General features: G+C 37.0%; 1 protein-coding gene across 5 annotated transcripts in view; it reads left to right on the forward strand.

The window, feature by feature from the left end:
- LOC114659349 (protein PHTF2-like) overlaps positions 1-23,619 on the forward strand; it is a 198,821-nt gene that overhangs the window by 103,363 nt on the left and 71,839 nt on the right. For 4 of the 5 annotated variants that reach the window (XM_051923729.1, XM_028811803.2, XM_051923723.1 and 1 more), the window contains 2 exons: positions 15,998-16,054; positions 21,377-21,446. In XM_051923729.1, coding sequence (XP_051779689.1) covers positions 15,998-16,054; positions 21,377-21,446 — 127 coding nt within the window. Of the gene's footprint in view, positions 1-15,997; positions 16,055-16,234; positions 16,305-21,376; positions 21,447-23,619 lie in introns of those variants that run through there. The other variant, XM_051923738.1, reaches the window with a different exon arrangement.

Raw genomic sequence — 23,619 nt, forward strand, 5'->3', positions numbered from 1 at the left:
GGAGAGGAAACAATACCTTTTCCATGTAAATGTGTAATGTCTGAATGCATCCATACAATTTTAGTGTGGTAACCCATTAATGAACATATACAAACTACAAAGGGAATAGAGAAGTTTAGCATCACCTTGAAGTACCATATAATTAGAGAGAAGTTGAATTAATAAATATAAGTGGTAACACACAGTAGAACACTTGCTCTCATTTTGTTATGCAATAACAATGACCCTAAATGCACTAGAAGCACAATGCAGTCATTCTGAAGACATGTTTATAGCATACTAATTTTAGTGTTACACTTTAATTTGTTATACAGTATATGCTTATACTAGAGGATATATATATATATATATATATATATAGATATATATATATATATATATATATATATATTTTTTTTTTTTATCACTGTAATGCATTAATGATGCATGCTGAAGCATTAGCCACAGGCAGGAGTTCGAGGTATATGGTATTAGCTAGCAAAAATCAAAAACATTTAACATTAATGCAAGTTTTGTTTTGTTTTTCTTTATCTAGTATGCTATTTTCAAAAATTTCCATCAAAGTTAATTTTCAAAGTATTTCCACCTTCAAGTAAGTTGCAGCAGCTAAGTGTTTAAGCCCTGTTAATAAAATCAGCGTAATTTACTGTGGGCAGCAAATGAGTAATTGTCTGCTTTTGGTTATTTTTCTTTTTTTAATGTATCTCTTCAACCACTGAGATATTCAGATATTTTTTTTTCAGATATTGCATAGTTCTAGGGCACTTTCTGTCTTGTGAGTTATCATTGTAAATTAAGATGCACAGTTTAAGGAAAACTGATGGAATATGAAGCTAATATTGTATTATGGTTTAAATTATATCAACATCAGAGGTGTTTTCTTTATCTTAATATCAATTAAATTAGAACAATTGCACCTCGAACATGTCATTCAGCCCAATAAGCTTATCCAGCCTATTCAACCAAAACTGATAAAATAACCTCAAACTAAGATTAGAAGCTCTTTAATGTCCTGCTCTCTACTACATTGCTTGGTAATTTATTCCATGTTCTTATGGTGCTTTGTGTGAATAAGATTTTTCTAATATTTGTGCAAAACTTGCCCTTAAGAAGTTTCTAACTGTGTTCTTCTTGATGTATTTAATTTAAAGTAAGAGCTCGGACCCACTTCATTAATAACCTTCATAATTTTAAACATTTCAATCATGTCCCCTCTTATGCTTCATTTGCTTAACAGTAGAATCCCTGAAGCCTACAAAAAAAACACGTAATCCCGGCCCACCTTAAATCCCTTTGTACCTCTCCATTAGTGTCCTTTGTTTTTTAAATGTGTTGATCAGCACAAGCAGCATGTGAGGTTCCTGGAGTTGTATAGGGTAAATAATACAGTATATCGTTATTTGGAATACATGCATTTCATTTGTGTTCTGTGTCTACAAAGATCTGGATAAGTGTGGGATAAAAGGAAATGCTAGACAAGAAATGCTGAACACATGCCTAAAGCAGAAACTTTTAGTAACTTTGTTACTAATAATGATGTGAAGTGTATAATGTGTGAAGACTTTAGTCGAAATATCAAATAAACACTTGTGCTTTTATTCAAGAATATAACCAAAGGGAAAAAAAAAACATTTGATTTACATTTTGCTGTCAATGAGTTACAAACCCAAGCTCAAATGTCATTTGACAGGAAGTTGATTATGTATTCTTGAATGGTGCAGAGGTAAGAACTGCTGCTTTGCAACTCAAAGGTATCTGGTGCACCGAGTTTTGAGTAGTGAGCTGCTATTATTATTATTACTATTATTACTATAATATAATAAAAACACACATTTGATTTGAATCTGTAACACCCGGTGTAAATTTTGGCTACTTGTACAAGTTAGCGCTTGTTGTTTTATTACAGTATTCAGTTTTATTCTCACAGTGATGTTCATGTGGTACAATGAACTTGCCTCTCCCTCTTTGAGTTGATGGCATTTATCACCATTGTTTTCACAAGAGCAGGGCTGTGGCTGATGCCTACTCAGAACTATTTGTTGTACTGGCAATGAAAGATACAATGTCCCGTGACTGGACAAAGGCAGAAACATAGCAACAGACAGCTTCTTCATAGTGCTTTCACTGGCTAATAGACTGCTGCACTCTGCTTGGCACCATAAAGTAAAATGGGACTGCTTTAGGTATGTGTTCAGCATTTTTCGCATTTCTTTTCATCCTACACTTACCCAGATCTTTGTAGACACAGAACACACATGAAATGCATGTATTCCAAATAACGATATAGTGTATTATTTACCCTATACAACTCCAGGAATCTCATACGCAGATAAGGAGCCTTGAACTGGGAGAACTTTTTGCCTGAGTTGAGCTGTGTCAAGGCGGGGATGGGATAGCAGGCTGCTTGTGCTCATCAGCGCATTTACAACACAAAAGACGCTGATGGAGAGGTGCAAAGGGATTTAAGGTGGGCTGGGATTACGAGTTTTTTTGTAGGTTTCAGGGATTCTAGTGTTACGCTAAAAAGGTTTGACTCCTTAGATCACAAATCATACCTCTTAGTCCTGGGATAATCCTAGTTGTTCTTCTCTGGTCTTCACCAGCACTGCAAAATCTTTTTTGTAATATGGAGATTAAAACAGTGCACTGTACACTGTACCCCAGGTGAGGCCTCACTAGCATGCTATATAATGTCAGCACAACCTCTGTTGAATTGTACTCTACACATTGTGATTATGTAGACTGTCTGGATGGGTTGTACTTTCATTATTGATTTTAAAAGCAAAAGTGCATACTGTTTTTTATCCTTAATCTGTTAGTTGTTAAACAGTTCAGTAGTAAGTGATTTTAAATTGTAAGTTTTACTGAAGGTAACTTGGACATGACCCTAGGAACCAAGTTACCTGAACTATTCTATAACATTTCAGTAATTGTTTATCGCTCTGATGCTAATCTTTCTGATCGTTAAATAGGTCATTATGATAGCAATTTACGAGATGAATTCATAAGTAATTGCAGAATTACGGTATTTGAGGGTTGCTTTCTTTTGCACGATTTGGCTCAAAAACTAATTAGCACTTTGTCATCTTGCAACAGGCTTAAGTTTTGAGTTCAGGATTTTTCCATCCAGCCATTGTAGCTCTAGACCGTCCTCAAGAAACTGTGGCACACAGACACACACCCATCTTTGAGATATGGATTTTTTCAGTATCAGAGGACCCTAAAACATCAAGATCTGTCAAAAACCAGAGATTGAAATTTTTGAAGAATCTAAAGCTGTTGCTACTCCCCCATAGATGATAGGTTATGGTGGGAGAGGGTGCAAAGCAATAAATCAAGCCATCAAATCCAGGTAGAGAGTAATGCTTTCAGAGTTTGTTGTAGAACATGCTCTAAAAATTTGAGTCTCAAAAATGTTGTAAAAGTGTTTGAATCTCCCATGAAATGTGTGACCCTTTTTAACATTTACATGTCATGTCACTATTGCTAATGTGGATCTGGCAATATTACTGCTGTTTGTTATTCACCAAATTGTGAAAGGTATCTGTGCAGTTCCTTTGATTCAAAGTCTACAATTAAAACTCCTATTTTGTGGGAATGATACATTTTAAATTGTGCTTAGCTATACCCATGTAGTGCAGCGGTTACAGTTTACAATACAGTTTATTTTTGTATAGCCCAAAATCACACAGGAAGTGCCGCAATGGGCTTTAACAGGCCCTGCCTCTTGACAGCCCCCCAGCCTTGACTCTCTAAGAAGACAAGGAAAAACTCCCAAAAAAAACATTGTGGGGAAAAAATGGAAGAAACCTTGGGAAAGGCAGTTCAAAGAGAGACCCCTTTCCAGGTAGGTTGGGCATGCAGTGGGTGACAAAAGAAGGGGGTCAATACAGTACAATGCAGTACACAGAACAATTCCTCAATATAGTAAGAAATAAAAAAATATAAATTTTAGAAGTACAGAGCAGAATTTAACAGTAGATGATATATCCCATAATAAGATTTGGATTTGTGTAGAGTCCTGGAGACCTCATCCTTCAAGCTGCCTCCCCCATTTGGCCATTCCACGGCTGAAACAGTGCTGGGCCAGCCAATCCGATGAAAGGACCCCTCTTTCCCACGATTCCTGCGATCCTCCATCTGGGATGACTTTTCCTTAGGCAGGCAAAACAACTTGGCAGGTGGGCCATGGCACCAAGTGCCACATTTGAGTACTGAGAAGAAAAACCGAATAAGTGAGGGTTATTATACAATTATAACCGTCATGTTACTTACGTTTAAGTGCTAATGACTAACAACAGAGATGCAGTCTGTACAGTTAATCAGCAGCTCTAGTCAGGATATGCTAAACTGAAGTAGTGAGTCTTCAGCCGGGATTTAACTCTTTTAGGGCTAATTTTTTTTTTGTTTCTTTTCTCCCAGGGCTGAATATTTTTCCAAAAACTAACATTTTTAAAAAAGAACACAAAGCAATTGTTTAACACATCAAATCAACAAAAAAATTTACTTTTGACAAATGTTACTGTCTTGCATGTTGTATGAGCCTGCATACTCTATGATTTCACATACATATCACATACATTTTACACAGCAAAGTCTGATCTCGCTCAAAGCAGCCAATTTCAGTCATTGCCACATTGCACTCCTTACAATACGTGTTGCTTTGATGCCTATTTTTCAATTGTCTGTTGCTGCGCTTTCTAACATATATTGTTAGTGTGTACTGTAGAGAGACAAGTCACCCATTTGCCATCGTACCATGCCACTGCCACCAAGTTTTCTGCCTGCATGAAAACCGTATTGTCACCTCTTTTCATCTTCTGAAACTTTATGAACTTTATGTATGGCATTATAGCCTGGCTCACCCCATGGGATTTGCTTCTGTTTATTACAGAAGTGAATAAAACTTTGCAGCAGCACGTACCTAAGCCACCAGGGGACAAAACACGTTTGGACCAATGCTCCCTGAAGTTATATCACCAGTTCTGTCCCATCTCTATTTGTAATGCCACAGCGCGCTTCATCTCGTCTTTCGTTGTGGGTTTCCACTTTGAAAAACGAGAATGCGATGCAAACGCAGCCCGCGATTCAAAAAAAATCTCTGCCTACCTGTTTGTCTCGTCTGACAGTAGCTGAAAAGCAGCATCAGGAGAGAGCAGCCTGAAGTACAGCAGCTGGTGATCTGTCGTGTCCAACAGCAAGCCATGCCGTCTTGTAAACTCCGGTAGCCAGATCGGCTCTCAACGGATCAATGTCTGTGTATTTATCCCATGCGAACTTTGCCGTAGATGCATCGGCTGCACAAAGGCACTCAACTGGCAGCAGATCCGCTGGCGCGGCATCGGCTGGTGTCTGATCAGCTGATGCCTGCTTCTAACTCTCTTGCTCGATCTCCTGATCACTGCCAATAAAGTCCGATTCTGAAAAATCAAGAGTCCGACTCCGCGATAATGCGCAAAACATCGCCTGCCGAGTGTTTTCTTTTATGCACTTGCTTCGCTGCCTTTTCACATGTCGGTGCCATCTTGCCGTTGTTTACATTTCGCAACTCACGCACACGCAATGTTTAGTTGCCGAGTCAACAAGTCTAGCATTCCTCCAAGCACAGAGGGAATGCCTGTGACGTGACAGTGAGATTTGTCGCCATTAACAGCTGATTGTCGCCCCCTATCCCTGGATGTCGACTTTTGTCGACATTTGCCCTTCAACCCCTCCTGTCGACAAAAGTCGACATCCGCCCTAAAAGAGTTAAAAGCTGAGACCGATGGGGCATCTCTTATAGTAGCAGGCAGACCATTCCACAGTTTAGGGGCCCTGTAACTAAAAGCTCGACCTCCCACTGTTATTTTATTAATCCTTGGAATCATAAGCAGACCGGCATCTTGAGATCTTAATGTGCGCTCAGGTTTGTAAGTCATGATAAGTTCAGACAAGTAAGCCGGACCTCGACCATTTAATGCTTTATATGTTAAAAGAAGGATTTTGAAATCTGCCCTAAACTTAACCGGGAGCCAGTGTAAGGATTTAAGAACTGGAGTTATGTGTTCGTATTTTCTTGTTCTTGTAATAATTCTTGCAGCCGCATTTTGGATTAACTGGAGGCTGTATAAAGAACAGTTTGAACATCCAGTGAACACCGCATTGCAGTAGTCAATCCTACTAGAGATAAATGCATGAATTAGTTTCTCAGAATCCTGCTTATTTAAAAAGCGCCTTAATTTCCTAACATTTTTAAGATGGAAGAAACATGTTTTGGACAACTTTGTAATATGCGCTTTAAATGACATGCTAGAGTCAAAGATAACTCCTAGATTGCGGGCTGATTCAGTAAAATTGACTGGAATTCCACCTGAGTTAAATGATGACAAAATATTGTTGTGATCAGCATCATTCCCTCCAACAATTAAGTTCTCATTCATCCACTCCTTTAATTCGCTAACACAACTAATTAAAGACAACATTGGAGAAACTTCATTTGATTTAAATGAAAGGTATAACTGGGTGTCATCTGCATACGAGTGAAAATTAACATTATGTTTCCTAATGAGAGATCCCAGTGGAAGCATGTACAGTGAAAACAGTAAAGGTCCCAGTACTGAGCCCTGCGGGACACCATATTGAACTTCTGTGTATAAAGATGGAGTACTGTCAGCACATTTCTGTACATATTGGAATTGATTTGATAAGTAAGAACTAAACCAAGCGAGAACGGTGCCTGTAAGCCCAACATCATTTTCTAGCCTGTGCAGTAAAATAGAATGGTCGATGGTGTCAAACGCTGTACTTAAGTCCAACAACATAATTATAGTGGAGTTTCCTTCATCAGAGGATATCAGAATGTCGTTTACAACCCGTGTTAGTGCAGTTTCTGTACTATGACCAGTGCGAAAACCAGACTGGAATTTCTCAAGTAAATTGTAATGCGTAAGGTGTGTCTGAAGCTGACTGGCGACTACTTTTTCTAGTATTTTAGAGAGAAATGGTAAATTTGAAATAGGCCTATAATTATTTAGTATATGTGGGTCAAGGTCTGACTTTTTAAGTAATGGTTTAATGACTGACACTTTTAGTGTATCAGGTACTGTGGCAAGGCAAGTGCTGCTGCTTCAAGGATCCAGCATTCCAGGTCTTAAACTCATAAATGGGCATTTTTCCTGTAGAGTCTTGTGTGTTCCCTATGTGACTGCATGGTCTTCCTTCCACATGTACATATCTGCAGTTTAGGTTAGTTGAAGATTCCAAACTGGTCCCATTGTGAGTGTGGATATGTGCATATGTAGGCCATGCAATGAACTGGTCAGGCCCAGGTTGATTCTTGCATTTCTCTCATTGTTTCCAGGATAAGCTGTGGCCCTGCAGGACCATGAATTGGGTAAAGAGGATTTGAGAATGTTATATGCTATACATTGTTGCTAGCAGTACACTAAATTTACACAATTCGCTTTTTTTAAGGGTGTTTTTTTTTTTTTTACTTAGGTGGGCAGGATCAAATGGTTTTAATATGCAATGAGAGTCTTAACAAACAACACAGAACAAATAGATTGATTACAAGCTTAGATCACAGATAAAGGACACTCTAGAGCTGAAGCTCTGTTTGCAAACCTTGCTCCTAATTAACTAAATGCATTAGCCAATCTACCTTAACAAATAGAATTTTTCATTTTTTCCCACTTGCTTATTTCACTGTTATAGCTTATATGTCATTAGTTTTCTTAGTTTGACAAACAATTCGGTCTGCCTTGCACATTTGAGATATAATAAACATCATTAGTAATGTTGATAAAGTAGTTTTAACTTAGTGATCACTCCTATTCACAAGTGAAGGAAAAAGGGATGTTGAGATTGACAGACAGATTTAGGCTGTAGTGTAGTGGTGAAGAATGTGGTGATCCAGAAGACAAAGCAATGCCTACCCTCATTTGCGGTCATGAGCTTTGCATAATCACCGAAAGAACAAGACTGCAGGTGCAAGTGGCCAAAATCAGTTTTCTCAGCAGCGTGGCTGGACCTCTGGGAGAGGATAGGAATAGAGCTGCTGACACTCTGCATTGATGCAGATGCCTCTGCGGACATTTTACAGGCAAGACCAGCTGGAGGAGACCCTGGGAATTGTATCTCCCAGATGGCCTGGGAACGCCTTGGGATTCCATGGCATGAGCTGGCAAATGCGGATGTGGAAAGAGATGTATGGGCTTCAGAGTAAGACTATTGCCCTTGCAAATCAGTCTCAGATGTGAAAATGAATTAATGAACTTAGTGATTGAGTAATATTTACAAAATTGTTATCTGTTTCCATTTTAACAGCTTACTATGGCAAGGACGGCTGATCAAATATGACAAGGTGTTTTTTTAAACTGTGTTTACCATACAAGTATTTGAAAAACCAGGAGCAGGTTTTTGACTTCAAGAAATGGTGAACATGATATAGCATTAGATAAAGGTTGCATATGAGATAAAAAGTATTCTAACATACTCTGTGGTCCAGTATAAATAAAATACAATAAAACTTTCATGTGCGTAATATGAGCACAACAAATTAGACTCAAATGTAAGTGACAGATTACATGCATTTTCAGTATGAAATTTGCAGATGGAAAAATTCTGTATTACATCTGCATCTGTACATCATCTGTTAAAGTCATCCTTTGATTTCTGTAGGTTGTGTAATGGCTTAAATTAAAATTAGTTTTTCAATGCCTCTGTTTGATGTGAGTAGCATAATGCCCTCATTTGCAGCACTTTTAGTATAAATTATCTTTTTTCTATATTGCCTTTAGATGATTGTAGAAAGTATTTTCTACTTTGCATATATCTTACAGCCTTTTTATCTTTTAAATCATTTTGGGGTTTACACTGGGCCTTTACTCCAGAATCCTTTCTGCATCTGGGTCACACAACAAAGTTATAGATCCATTAAGTCACAGCACCCTGTAGTTGACCTGGATTCCAAGTTAATGAAGCCCAGACTTTCCTAAGATGCCTGTCTTTACTCATACTGAAGGTAACAGGATTCCAGTAGCTTTCTTATACAAATCTCTGTGATTATGTCAGTCAGTTTGAGCGCCTCCACTATTCTCCAGTTGTTAGTGTCCCCTAAGCCCCATAGTTGTGTAACTCAGCTTATAAATGGAGCTTCTGCCCTCATAACAACCCTGTCAGGTTAGTTACTATTTTCATATTTAGTAATTCTAGAATAAATTGAGCCATATTATGATACACTGCATTTTAAGCTAGTTAACAGAACTAACTTAATCTTCCTTGCTCACTACCCCTTTCTGTCTCACCGTCTCATTATGGCAAGTTCCCCAGTGACATTTAAAACTTGTATGTTTGTGTCCAGCCACCTCTTCAGCAACATGTGTCATTAAAATAAAAGCACTGCTGATCACATGACCATAAAATGTCCACCTGCATGTGTTTTTTGGATTTGGAAAAAGCCATGCACTTCACAATATCTTATAAAAGGTACTTCAAGTATATAGGTTTCTGGGGCTCCCTCTTTATTATGTCTGGACTGTTACATGTGAGCATTGGGCTTCACCAAGGCTACATTTTGTCTGCTTTCCTGTTCATGATTTTCATGAATATGTATCAAAGCTAGGCAATGGTTTGTAGTGCATCCAGTTTTGGGAAGCTGTGGGTTGTATCTCTGCTGTTTGCAGATGTTGTTTTCATCTTGGTCTCATTTTTACAGTGATTCTATATACATATAAAATGTTTCACAGCTGAGTGTGATATGGTTGGGGTGAGAATTAACACATCTGCATCTCTGGTCATGGTCCTGCCCTGGAAAAAAGATTACTTCCTTAAGGTGAGAGATATGTAGCTGTCGCCAAGTGAGGGAATTCAAGTATTTCCAAGGTTTGTTTATGAGTGAGGATAGAGGGGATTGTGAGACGATCCAGTGAATAGGTGTAGCAAGAAGCTTTGGGTAATGATATAAGTGCAAATGGCAGAAATGAAGTTCGTGCACAGGGTTGCTGGGCCCACTTTTCTTAACAGTATGAATACCTTAGCAATGCAGTTGGACCTTACAGTAGAAGTGCTGCTTGCCTGTAGTTAGGATGTTCTTGGAACACCTCCCTAGGGAAGTATACAAGGCATGACTTGCGGAGAGAAGGCCAAAGGGTAGACACAAGATATGGTAGAGGGATTATATCTCTGGAATGTCCTGGGAGAGTCTGAGTATTCCTCAAGAACGACTGAAGGAAGTTGCTGGATTAGGGACAATTTAACCATGTTGCTAATGCATCTGACATGGAAGATTGGAATGAAAAAGACAATGATGGCTTTCATTTATGCCTGTGTGTTTCAGAAGAATAACTTATATTAATGGAAAAGCTAGTACATATGAGTACATGGATTATTGTTTCGTTTAAAGCCTTGATTGGTTATTGTCAAGAAGGTATGTACATGTGCAGTTTGGTGATTATGCCATACAAGGGGGGCTCCGCCCCCTGCTCGCTTCGCTCGCTTACCCCCGGCGTTGGGTATCGTGAAATACATTAGTCGAGCTCGTTCGTCTTGGAGCCGTGCCCGCTTTGCTTGCGGCATTTCATACGCGCGTTGTAGGCGCCTGCGTTCATTGATTTCATCCAGGTGGGCTCGTGTTTGTATCGTTGAGCTGTGATGTGTTTGAATTCGGTGTAAAGCGTTCAGTGGTTTGTTCTACCCCAAGCAGCACATTATTCCTAACTTCACTCCGCAGTAGTGCCACATACAATATGGTGCTGACGCCTTGGCCCTCCGTAGTAGTGCCACTCACAATATGGCGTTGACGCCTGCGCCTTTCGTACTATCTTTGTGGACCTGTGGGGCCGCCGTAGCCTCTTCCCTTATGAATCCGGGCTGCACCGCAGAATCCTCTTCTGTGTCGGCAGTCGTTAGCTATGGGCGCCTTGTTGCTTCATTTCTCATTCACATCAGTTGAGCTGTTTCATTTTTGGGCAGTGAGTCCTTCGTTCGCGGTGGATATGACTTCGATTGCGGTTTATGAGACGTGCGCTGTACGCGCCTGCACAGTACGTCTCATGGTCCCATCGCCGTGTACCTGCGTCCATGCCATCCGGTTTACCATTCTCGGTTAGTAATATGGATAATTCCACACCTTGCATCGCATTTCACTTCAAAGACATTTGTGGACATTAAATAAACATTTCCTTATGATAATGTAATTCTTACTGCTATCACTTGTACTAATTATGAACTTTTATTCAGTTCTGCACCATTACATATTTGTTAAACGTCTTTAAGATAAAATCAAGAAAACTGCCTGATGCTTCAGCTGCGTCATTGACTGTTATGACACATTAGTTTTGAATGTTTTCCATGTTCCTCTGGTCTCTGTTCAAGATTTATTATATTGATTCATAGTTTTTTTGGGTTGGTGAATAGATTGTTTTGCATCTTGTCCAATAGCATTTTGATATTCAAAGCATGCTGCCATTTTAAGTTGTCATCATGTTGTCATCATGCAATGATGACCAGAAGTGCACAGTTAATTACATCATCATTGTGATGCTATAAAGGACACCCTTCTGTCTTTCTGGTTAACTGAAATTACAGATACAAACAAAGTATTTTTCTTTGTATTATGGTGGTTATGAATTCCCAGTTCTAAATCTTTTCCTTTGTCTTTTCAACCTTGAGTTTGGTTTATTGTCTTTGACCTAATTGTCTGATAGTGTTGGTTTCCTGGTAATGATTTTTGGCCATTTGGTTGACTATGTTTTGTCTTCTAATCCCATAACGCACTCCCTGCCACTTTTTATACTCTTAACTGAATACTGACAAATTAAAAGCTTGTATTCTAGTAGTCTTGAGAAGAAATGGAACTCTCCCCAATACTGTATGTATTAATATATGACCTAAACTTGATAATTAATATTGTCACCTTTTTTTCTTCTTCCACACATTTATGGTTATTTTTTAATTTGCAGAAGAAAGGTGCTGAAGCTACTTTAAGTCTTAAATGTAAAGAGGAGTTAGGGGAGTAATAAAAAGCTCTAAGAGATACCTGAAGCAAATGTTATAACTGTTTTTCCATTAAATTTACTGATAGTTATAAAATGATTAACAAGAAAGATCATTTTCAGTATTGAACCCAAATATTTTTGATTGCAAGCAGCTGCAGTTTTTAAAATTGTTCAGATAAGATGATGCTTTTTCTCTTTCTTAAATATTTTGTGCTGTATTAGCCAACAATTATTTGTACTGTATTTACAAAGAAGTCCTATTATTTCTTTTATGTCTGTTTGTCGTATCATGGTTACTTTATCTTGCATATAAAATGAAAATACCATATTCACAACTTATCACATTACTTTTGAGGGTTGGCTAGAATGGCCAAGGTTTTTGAAATATAATTTCATTCATCAATTTTGGATTGGTTTATATAATAAATCAAAGTATTTAAATTATTATATACCACTGCTGTCAGGATATTTGAACGCACTGAGTTAATCTGCTAATGGCTTATGAAATGTTTCTTGCTGTTTGCTTGATCTTATAAAGTGGGCTGTATTTAAATCCAAAAGACAGTGTTTTTTGAATATAGATAGACTACTTAATGCCTCACGTTTCATTTCCTCCTGTAGCTATTCCTATTGAATAATACAGTAGAATAACATGTATGGTGCTTCTATTAAAAGCATGAACTGTCAGTACTGAACTATTTTGGAAGTCAAAATAGTGTGCAGATAACATCAGATCATCAAACAAAATGTTTTCTGTTTCATTTTACCTTTCATATTGTAACTGTCATAATACAAAGTGAAACTTGGACATTTTTTGTATTTTGCAAGACTTTTTATTATACACGTGTCAGATCTGTGCCAGGGGCTCTATATATGAATGATTTGTATTGCAAGCAGACTATTAATTATTTTTTTAAACTGCTTCTTTATTTTATATTTCTAAATACAAAATACTCCCTTTTTGGTGTGGTGTTTATCCTTACATTTTTTCTTTCTAATTAAACTTTCCTAATCAAAGGAAAGGTAGATAGTTGAAGGTAATTGTATCACAGACCTTGTAAGACTCCTTGGCAATGTATGTTTGATGAGTGATAAAAAATTTATCGTTTCCACTGTTGAAAGAGGGCATCAGCTGTATTATACTTCCAACTAATTTTAACTCCTTAATCCAACACGGGCAATTCTTTCATGTACTCCTATATTGCAAAACACAGTAATGAACTCTAATCAGATACAGCAGTGTTTTAAAAAGGAGATAAAATCACTTAATAAACATTTGCAGATAATCTTTTCCAAAATGTAAACTTATTGTGGAAATGTCTTCGAACATTTAAGCTTAAATAATGTAAATGTTTTCTGGTGTGATACCTATCTTAATGTGCCAGTTCAGAGTTTAAAAATACCAGCAAGATGATTGCTTTACATCTTTTATTGGGATTAGAAGAAAGACCCAAGGTGACCTAACTCTATGGTGTTCAGGTCATATGATCCCAGCAGGCTGCTTTCAATCAGTAATCATGTTTACTGGCATGGTGATGGGTTGTCAAGTCATAGAAAAAGACTAAGGATAGGCTGGAAGACAAAACAGAGTATGGTGAATTATATAATGTTAACATCAAGGAACCAGACCTTCACATTTGCCGCCCAGTTGTGGGAGAACTTTCTGGTCTGCAACATTATAGAACATTGTTGGTGCATTTTTGGCAGCTTTCATTTACAGTGATAGCAGTACAGTAGAATATGCCTGGTTTCACATGCATCAGTTAAAGAACTGTCTAATATCCAGTACTGCATGGAAAGTCATTAATGGATTATTCTTTACCATATGCGACCTTATCAAGGAAACATATCTCCAGACAAAATACTTCCAGGAATCATTGACACACACATCTCTCTAACACACTAGAATCCTTGTCACTTCAAAGTAATGTTCACTTGCAGACCTGATTTTCATAATCTTAGCATGTTGGATGCAGTTCGCAACATAGTCCTGTGACATACCAGCTGTATAGTCTGACATCTCCAGCAACTCAGTCCTACCAGTCTGCAGCTGGTCTGTAGGGGTTGGCTGAGAAGTCTCATGTTTTACATACTATGAGAAAATGAAATTAAGTAACAAAAGGGCTGAGATTGTGGATGAACGTGCAGTACCTGTAAAGCATTTAGTGGCTATGTCAGGTCACACATTATGGCTGTCAGAAAAGGGGCAATCTTGTTTTTTTAATACTGAAATAAGTCAAATTTTAATTAACTACCAAAAAGAAATAATGTGACTCTCCAAATCCTCCCCTCTCACTGGATATTACTTACTTTTTTGATTTATGTACAGTTTTGCATTTCTTGAGACGAACACAGTGCATGTGAAGTATTGTGTGAACACTTACCTTTTTTTAAGAATGTTGTCTAACATTGGAAATAATAGCATAATAATACATATTTTTGTTATTGTTTTTGAACTTTGCTTAATAATATTTTTGAAATATACTATAATTATAACTGGACAATTTAATGGAACATTCTGTTGCACTGTAAAATGTGTAAAACATATCCCAAGTTTTTTAAAAGGAGAGACGGTTCTTGCCTTTCAGCCAACATTGCCAGGATTTGGTAAAGTATAGATAGACGTAGCAACAGTAACATTGATCTAGCTCAGTGTTTTTCAAGCAGTGTGCCACGGCACAGTGGTGCGCCATGAGATACCCAGGTGTGCCATTGAAATAATAGTGTAGTGCACCTTGGTCTGAACCTGGCTGAGACAACCTACTCGGGTAGTCAAGACCTGTCTGAGGAGGACATTACTAACTGGAAAAACTGGCATAAAAGTATCTCTGTGATCACTATGTTCCAGTATTCCAATCACTTTGGGCAGTTGAGCACTTGTACCAGATATATATGCGTTTGTGGTTAGTAAGACAGATGCCTTAGGATGTTTTTGGTTACAAAAGGTGTGCCACCAAAGAAAAGAGGTTGGCAAATACTGTTCTAGCTTCAGCACCAAGTCAGTATCAACTATATGCAATGTATTTGAACAAACACAATTGATTTTGCTGGGCTTGAGGCTTTTTTATTTGTGAAATATGTGGTTTTTCACATTATCTGATTATGTCGTGATTTGCCTGGAGAATTTAGTATTCGCTGCGGTGGGCTGGCGCCCTGCCCGGGGTTTGTTTCCTGCCTTGCGCCCTGTGTTAGGTGGGATTGGCTCCAGCAGACCCCCGTAGTTAGGATATAGCAGGTTGGATAATGGATGGATGGATTTAGTATTCACCACTGTTTTCATGACATAGGCACACTTGAGTGCTGATTTATCAGCAGGCATTTAGATACTGGATACCCATGCAATGGCTCGTTCTTCCTACTACAAGGGAAGTTCTGTATACCACCTTTACTTTTTCTTATTGGACAGAAGATTTTTCAGTTTAACTTCTGCCGCTAGTATCTTTCCAAACAAATATGTAAAGAAGTTGCTCTTGGAGGTGATGAGGTGATATGAGATGGTGACTCTAGTGGTCAACTCTAGTGATCACATAGTGCTGGTAATGAAGCATTACTTCCACTTACCTTTGGTAGAAAAACATTAAACTTATTTTGAATCATTTATTATGTTTGATATATTTTCCTGAATTTCTGTTATTCATGATTCTTTTAAGAGCTTATTGTTTTGCCTTATGGAAACCTTCCAATCCTTTCATAAAAGTTAACATATGTATTTATAATACTTGATTTTTATGTTTGATTACAGCACAGTCTATTTACTTAAGCTTAAATATGTAGGAATAACATTGAAGGTCACAATATAAATGAGATGTTTATTTTTTTCTAAACAGGTTTATATATTATTATCCGAATAGTAACCTTCATAACAATAGTGTTAAGATAAGGAAACGTTTAAGGATTAATCATTTCTGCTTTTGTATGCGAACATTTTCATGCAATGTTTCATACATGTTTATTTTAACAGTGTTGCAAAAATGTCAAAGGAAGATATGCTTTATTTTTTATCTTTCTATTCATTTACTTAGATTGGAGCCTATGATCAACAGATTTGGGAGAAGTCAGTTGAACAGAGAGAAATAAAGGTAAACTATACAAAATGTCAAAGTAGTCTACTTTTTTCCCCTCCTCATGTATTTACATTTTTCTCAATTGTTTTCCATTTTAGTTTCAGTTTTTACGTCTGTGTTTGTATTGATCATTTTTCTGGTCTTCACTCTGATTTCCACGTCATGCTTTTGTTAGTAATTTTCATTTCCCATTAGTTACCTTTGCTTCCAGTTTGCTTTTCCTCTTCTCTGATGTTACCTCTCATTTCTGCAGTTTGTTGCATTGGTAAGTACTTTAAGTGTTTTTGTGCACTGTTCAGCATTTAGTAGATTAGTTGATTGGGCTTCCAGATCTTTTTTAAGAAATTAACACCTCTGCATGTGAACCATCTTCCTGATTCTACTAAACTTGTCTAAAAAGGAATGGCTACCATATCACAATAACAAACTGTCTTGCCTAGTCTTTTAAACTTCGTAACAGTTTGTAAAGTTGAACAAATATATACAGTAATTCTGAATTTTGTGTTTTCTGTACTAGTGAACAGTTCAAACTTTACCTTATACAGTGGTACCTTGAGATATGTGTTTAATTCGTTCTGTGACTGAGCTTGTAAGTCAAAATACTCGTATCTCAAATCAATTTTCCCCATTGAAATTAATTGAAATTAGACTAATTCGTCCCAGCCCCCAAAAAACCACCCCAATTTTTATTAAATATTTTCAACATAAGAAAAATGTATTTATAATGAACAAATATTGTATACAAACAAAATAAAACCTAATACATAAAAGAGAATCTCAAGAAATAAACAGATTTTGGCGAAGCAGATTAGCGTATTGTAATGTTTTTTCTTTTACTTTTGCTTAACTTAATTTTCTTCTTCACTAGTTTTTTTTTTCTTTTTTTGCCATGCTTTCCTTACTTTCATTCTCAAGGTGTTTCAATAGAAACCTATCCAAGGAGCTTTGTTTAGTCCTCCCCTTTAGAATGTTTCTGAAATGAGTTAGGCAAGTGTCATTAAATAGCACCGCTGCATGATCAGTTGCAATTTTTTCAGGGTATTTCTTTTCAATAAAGTCAAGTGTTAGGCAAGTGTCATTAAATAGCGCCACTGCACAATCAGTTGCAACTTTTTCAGGGTGTTTCTTTTCTTTAAACTTCGAAACTTTTTCCCACATTGCAAACACTTACTTTATCTCACTTTATGAGGTAACCTCCTCCGCGATACCGATCTCCTGCAGAACCTCCGTATGTTTCCATGTCTGTAGTTCCGTCAACTCCTCTGTCGTCAGTTCCTCGGAATGTGCGGCAACAAGCTCTTTGATGGGTCGTATTTCGAATTTTGGCTCGTAACTCAAGGCAAAAAATCGACCTAGTGACGGCTCGTATCTCAAAAAACTCGTACGTTGGGGCACTCGTATCTCAAGGTACCACTGTATCTTAATAACAGTCACTGTTCATTATGAACATATATTACATTAGGTAAACAGACATCTTGCTACAGTAAATAACATTTCAGAAACTTTCATAATTATGACAGAATTTACGTAACCCTGACCTTTTATTTCCAATTCCAATTACTTTGAATTCCCAATCCAGAGACTGGGTTTCTGTGGACTCTGCATGTTTTTCACATGTATGCACAGGTTTTTCTCTGCTTTGCCTCCTAAAACCTAAAGACATGTTATTATTTCTTAATTGGGCCAGTATTAATGTATTGGAAGAAATATAAATTACATTAAGTGATATTTCTTGTTTTACTCAAAAAGTGTAGAAGCACAGAAATGTTGAGTTACATCAAGCTAATATTCTAGAATTCTAGGAAAAAGCACCCAAAGCATTTGAACTAGGTTATTTTTATTGTATGTCTTCGTTTTCAAGAATGAAAATATCTTATTTTAGAATTGTTGACGTAGTTTAAATATTATTCCCCTCCTAATCATGTCAGAGATAGTAAGGCACAAAAAATATGATACAAAAGAGAAGCTATTATTTACTTGATTTTAAATGAGACGTTCACCTTTAATATGTAAAGATGAAAAATTGTCTTACAATTCTTCAATGTGGTGTTTGGCAATTTTTCTCTGTTTTCAGGCACAAGCAGAAGTGAATCTCTTTGTTCGTACCGATAAGCCAGGCTTAGAACCAATAAGGCTGTAACAGACTGTTATACCTTCAGAAATGTCTTTGGTTCCCAAAAAAAACAGAACCACATGATTCTTTCTTTCTCTATGTATGTATGTTGTAAAAGAAGTACAAGACAAACAGTAAGAGGTTTGGGATCCACCTTGTATATTATAAATTCTCTGTTGCAAAGTATTTGCCACTGAGTAGTCTTAGAAGACTGAGTCCAGAATGGGACTAGATAGAAGAGGCAAGGGTTGGTTTTTATAGGTAGTGAGAAGTAAGAGGAGGGTCCAAGGAAAAGACATTAGTACATTTTGTCAAACCCTGACCTGGCTTTCCATTCCTTGTTAAATCCACTGACTGCCTCCCTATGCAGATATATGAATTTTACTTTCACAGTTCCCTAGTTTAATGTGTGTCTAGTGGAACTTGTATGTGTATGGGTCTTGGTGTAGCCATTTGATGTGAATAGACGACGAAGAAAATGTCTTTCATTCTTTTTTGTGTCCATTGTGTCACAATGGGAGTATATATTCTGTGTATGTATGTACTGTATGTGTATTGCTTTAAAAAATGTTTGTTGTATTTAAGGGAATTTAGAACTATTTACCTCATCACATAAAGACAAAAAGCTTTGCTAAGTACTACCCAATAAATAGTTTTTGTCAAGTTTTCAGACTCTGAGAAGAAAATGGTGTCTCTAATAAGAATAAAACCTAAATAAAATGATTGCAAAAGGTTAAAAAAATACTGGTTATTGAACCTATACTTTGCAATATTTCAAATAATGTGCATGGTAATACCCTGCAGTCTCAACAGGAGTATTAGAAAAACACTCATTTTTTTCAGCACAAATTGCTGTAATATTTGATTACAAGGTACACATTATGTGAAACAGCTGTGTTGCTACTGTATGTTTCACATTATTTCCTTGATGCTTACAGAGAATATGCATAATGTACAATTATTTCATTCTGTAATCAGGAGCTCAAACTAAGAAAACTTTTTTTTTTCCTTAAAGCAGTTTTGCATTACTGCTTCCAATAATAACAGTTTATTTTTCCATTTTTTAAATAGATCATAAAATGAATCAGTCCTGTAATACACCATTGCAAGTAGTAGTGATTGATTTCCAGTGTGTTAGTTATATCATAAAATGCAAAACTGGCAGAAGACTGCTCTCAATATACTTCTGTTAACAGGACCTACAGTACTTCTTTAGTGTCATTCTTGATTTTTGATGTTCAATGCTCTCTTTCAACTGTGGTACCCATTTTATTTGTATTATATCTTCATCATTGATGCATCATTGATGATACAGTTAGCAGCAGATTTGCATTAATTTTGGATTAAGTATTTTGACTCACATTTTAATGCTGCTTTTATATGAACAGTCATTGATGTTGTGTGAATTATTTCCAGTTGATCATTTTTTTTGTTACTATCTCATCACTTAGTTTTGAGTAGAGAAAAGTTAACAGCTGTTTGAAAACAGCTATCTTTTTTAAAGCACAGTACTGTAAATTGCATGAACAATTGCAAAAAGCGCTGGTAACAACAGCACAAAACATTGTGGACGGGTCTGTGGCATTGAACACAACCATTAAGGAGATGTGTGAAGCAAAGGAAAAAAATAGGTCATCTGTCAGAATGAAAATTAGAATAATTTATGTTTGTAATTTGAAGGAATAATGCTACATAGCACTTGGACCACATTTGGATCCCTGTTGAAAGGGCCTTCCATTTTAAATTTATTACTCTCCTACTAGGAAGCAATTTGTCATTGAACTGCTGTTTCATATCAGTGCCCAAGCATCTTTTTAGATTAATTGACAACAAAAATTGATCCTGATGTTTTGCTTTAATTTATTCTGTTTTGTATATTAATAGTGTGATAGAGACCCCCATGACTGCCCACCACAAGTAAAAAAGAACACAAGAGGCACACACAAAGTAAAAAATGTCTTTATTAAGCAAAAATCCTTAAGAATGAGATACACACAAATGATGTGAAGTACAAAATACGCAGACATAAATATGCTGCACTTTCTTGCCCATGTTAAAAGGTAGCCTGTCAATTTGGCCATTACAGTACCAAACTAGACGCACTCTCTCTTCAGACCCTAACCTCTCTTTGTCCTACTAGTTGATGTTCGACTTACTCTCCTCCTGATTTTGCCCTCTTGTTGTCTCTGGCAGTGAAGCATTCTATTTGCCTTTAAGAGGTCAGGTCTGGGACTATGTCTATTCAGGCAGGAGGTGTCAGAGTAAGACCAGGAGAAAAATGTCTTAAGTGCTGATTTTAGTAAGAAGGCCAGATATCCCTGTCCAGTACTCCCTGTTATCCTCATGCAGAAGCATTATAAGATTTCCCAAGGCCATCTGTCTCTCTCTTTTTCATGCTATTGTTTATCTTTAGGCGGCACGGTGGCGCAGTGGTAGCACTGCTACCTCGCAGTTAGGAGACCTGGGTTCGCTTCCTGGGTCCTCCCTGCGTGGAGTTTGCATGTTCTCCCCGTGTCTGCGTGGGTTTCCTCCGGGTGCTCAGGTTTCCTCCCACAGTCCAAAGACATGCAGGTTAGGTGGATTGGTGATTCTAAATTGGCTCTAGTGTGTGTGTGTGTGTGTGTGTGTGTGTGTGTGTGTGTCCTGCGGTTAGTTGGCACCCTGCCCGGGATTGGTTCCTGCCTTGCGCCCTGTGTTGGCTGCAGCAGATCCCCGTGACCTTGTGTTCGGATTCAGCGGGTTGGAAAATGGATGGATGGATGTTTTTCTTTAATGTCCTTTCAACCCAAGTAGCATTACTACAGGACATACAAAGCACTAATGGCCCCTTGATTCATGCATTGGCCTGTTCATATCCATTCCTCTCTCTTTCTCGCTCTACTTCTGTATTTATGCCAGATTATCAATATACTTGAGTATTTAATACATAGACTCTTAGTAGCAAAAAAAGCATATTCATAATTTTGTGTCACTATTTAGTTAATTATCAATGTAGATGAGTTGTAGCCTTTTGTTAAGTTTTATAAGGAAGTAAAACATAGATGCAGGTTCTCAAACTGTTTAAATAAATAAGTTAACCACTGTGTGATATTAGAACAAGCATGGTTTATTTGTTTGCCACACTTTAATGAAGCATTTATCATTAGCACAGTGTAAAAAGTACATTTAGCTCCTCATTTGCTAAATGTTATAATTAATTTATTCTAAATATTTTATTTTTATAGGGCCTAAGGAACAAGCCAAAGAAGACAGGACATGTGAAATCCGACCTTATAGATGTCGACCTTGTGCGAGGTTAGAAGATATTGTATCACATTTGGATCATGTTTGACTTCTAAATTTAATATTACTGGGACTGTTTCCAGATTTTTTTTTAATTTAGTGCTGGTATATTATATATTGACATGGGTTGATATATGCATTATGACCTATTCTACAGATTAAAAAATAGAAATTAATGGATATTTTTTTATTATTAAACTACTTAATGTAACTAGCTGGGCAAGATATTTGTGTAGGTGGGTTTAAGGAGACTTGATAGGGGTTGTTTAAAGTATTTTTTTTTTTTTTTTTTACACATTATCTGCCCTTCTCTATGTAGCATATATGTGGAGCCATAACAGCAACAAAAATGTACAGGTATTCAAAACACACATTATGGAAGAATTCTATTTTACAGTCTTACTTTAAAAATATACCTTTCATTTCTTGAACAAACTGCACCTCTGTCTGTATGTGGACATGCAATGTGAACAGTGGTGTTAGACCACATTCAAATTCATAGTTGTCATATGTAAAGAAAGCGTGAAATATATTTAAGTGCATGCATATTATTCTGAATCTGATTTATTGTCTAAAGCCTAGTTTACTGTAAACAAGGAACAGTCTCTGCGCTTTTTAAATACAGTTTTTCCTGTGGCGAATTCAATATTATTTAATAATTGGCATTGGCTGATGCTTCTGGCTCCACCAGTAGTTAGGCAGTAGTGAAGATTTCTCATATTCATTCCAAAACAGAAAAAACAATGGCTCATTTGTAATATCCGTCAGTGCTGCCTGGGTTGCCTACAGCTGGCACAACATCCCTGAACCCAGGACGTCGATATTCATGAAATCCTGAAGGACTAGGGCAAATGAGGACACATAGCAACAAGAGGTTCAGGCAAACAGTGAATTGTGCTTTTATTTTCAAAACAAAGTGCAGTCCCAAATTCTCAACAAAAAAAACAATCCAATAAAAATTTGTGCTTTGTGGAGAGATTAAAATGATCGATAAATAGGTCTATTAAAATCCACCAATCAAACACAATTCAAACTTGGGTTCCTTTTAAAATACCACACTCCAAGCCCAGCACATCTTTTTATTACATCTCCCCACATCACCATTCAGATCACTCTAGCTATCAGAAATACCAACAGCTGTGATCCCCCTCTCTGGCTTTCATCCCAGCCATAAATCTTTGGCATCCTTTGGGATGCTCAGATTCAGACCTTCATCTCCCTTACACCCTTGTCATGTCTGCAGGATCTCTAGGAGAATACTCAATCACTTCTCTCTATTCCATAGTGCTCAGCAGGGATGATTCTTTCTCCCTTGTTCTTCTTCCCCCTCTGTCCTATTCTGGCTCACTTTAAATACCTATGGGTGCAACCTCCCAATTATGAACCGTGGAATGCCAATGTGGAACAGCTATGCAAATCAAGCAATCAGCTCGCTTCTACACTGAACACCTTGCAGCTGCCCAGCTCCACAGCATTACTCACACCTACAGAACATGAAACACAGTTTTTTATTTTAAAAACTCACACTGCCACAGACACCGTAAAGGACTTTACTATATCATCAACAACTTCTACACAAGCACCAGGTAACGAAAATGGTGGTGATTTGAGTAAGTTGATAATTAAACTGGGGAAGGATGTGAAATAAATAAATTAAGGAATGCAAGAAGGCTTAACTGATGCTAAGCAGAGATGAAAGATGCCGTGAAATGCTAAGTAAAGCAAGTACATGTTAGAAAAATGACCAGTAAAATTAAGAATAAAATAAATGTAATTGTTGCTCAATATGGTGATAAACTCATGTTAACATCTTGCACTGAAAATTTAGAACAAATTGTGACTAACACTGATGAAATGTAAAACTTTTCTGAATAAATTAAAAAAATAAATAGAGAGCGAGAATATGATAATATTAGAATGCCTGGAATACCTGACAAGCTAAAATGTGGAAAGCCTGCAAAATTCATGTGAGAGCTGTTCATTTAAATTCTGAGAGAAATCATTAAGGAAGACCAAGAAATTGAAGAGCATATTGTTTTCCTGGCTCAGTAAGTGTTCTCAGAAAGCTTTAATTATCAAATTTGACATACTTCCAGAAAGGAAAATGTGTTATTGCATGTTATGTATCATATTAATGTATTATTATTATTACTGTACTGTAATTATTATTTATTCATGTGATATA

The sequence above is a fragment of the Erpetoichthys calabaricus genome, chromosome 1 (genome assembly GCF_900747795.2).
Source record: "Erpetoichthys calabaricus chromosome 1, fErpCal1.3, whole genome shotgun sequence".
Lineage (NCBI taxonomy): Eukaryota > Metazoa > Chordata > Cladistia > Polypteriformes > Polypteridae > Erpetoichthys > Erpetoichthys calabaricus.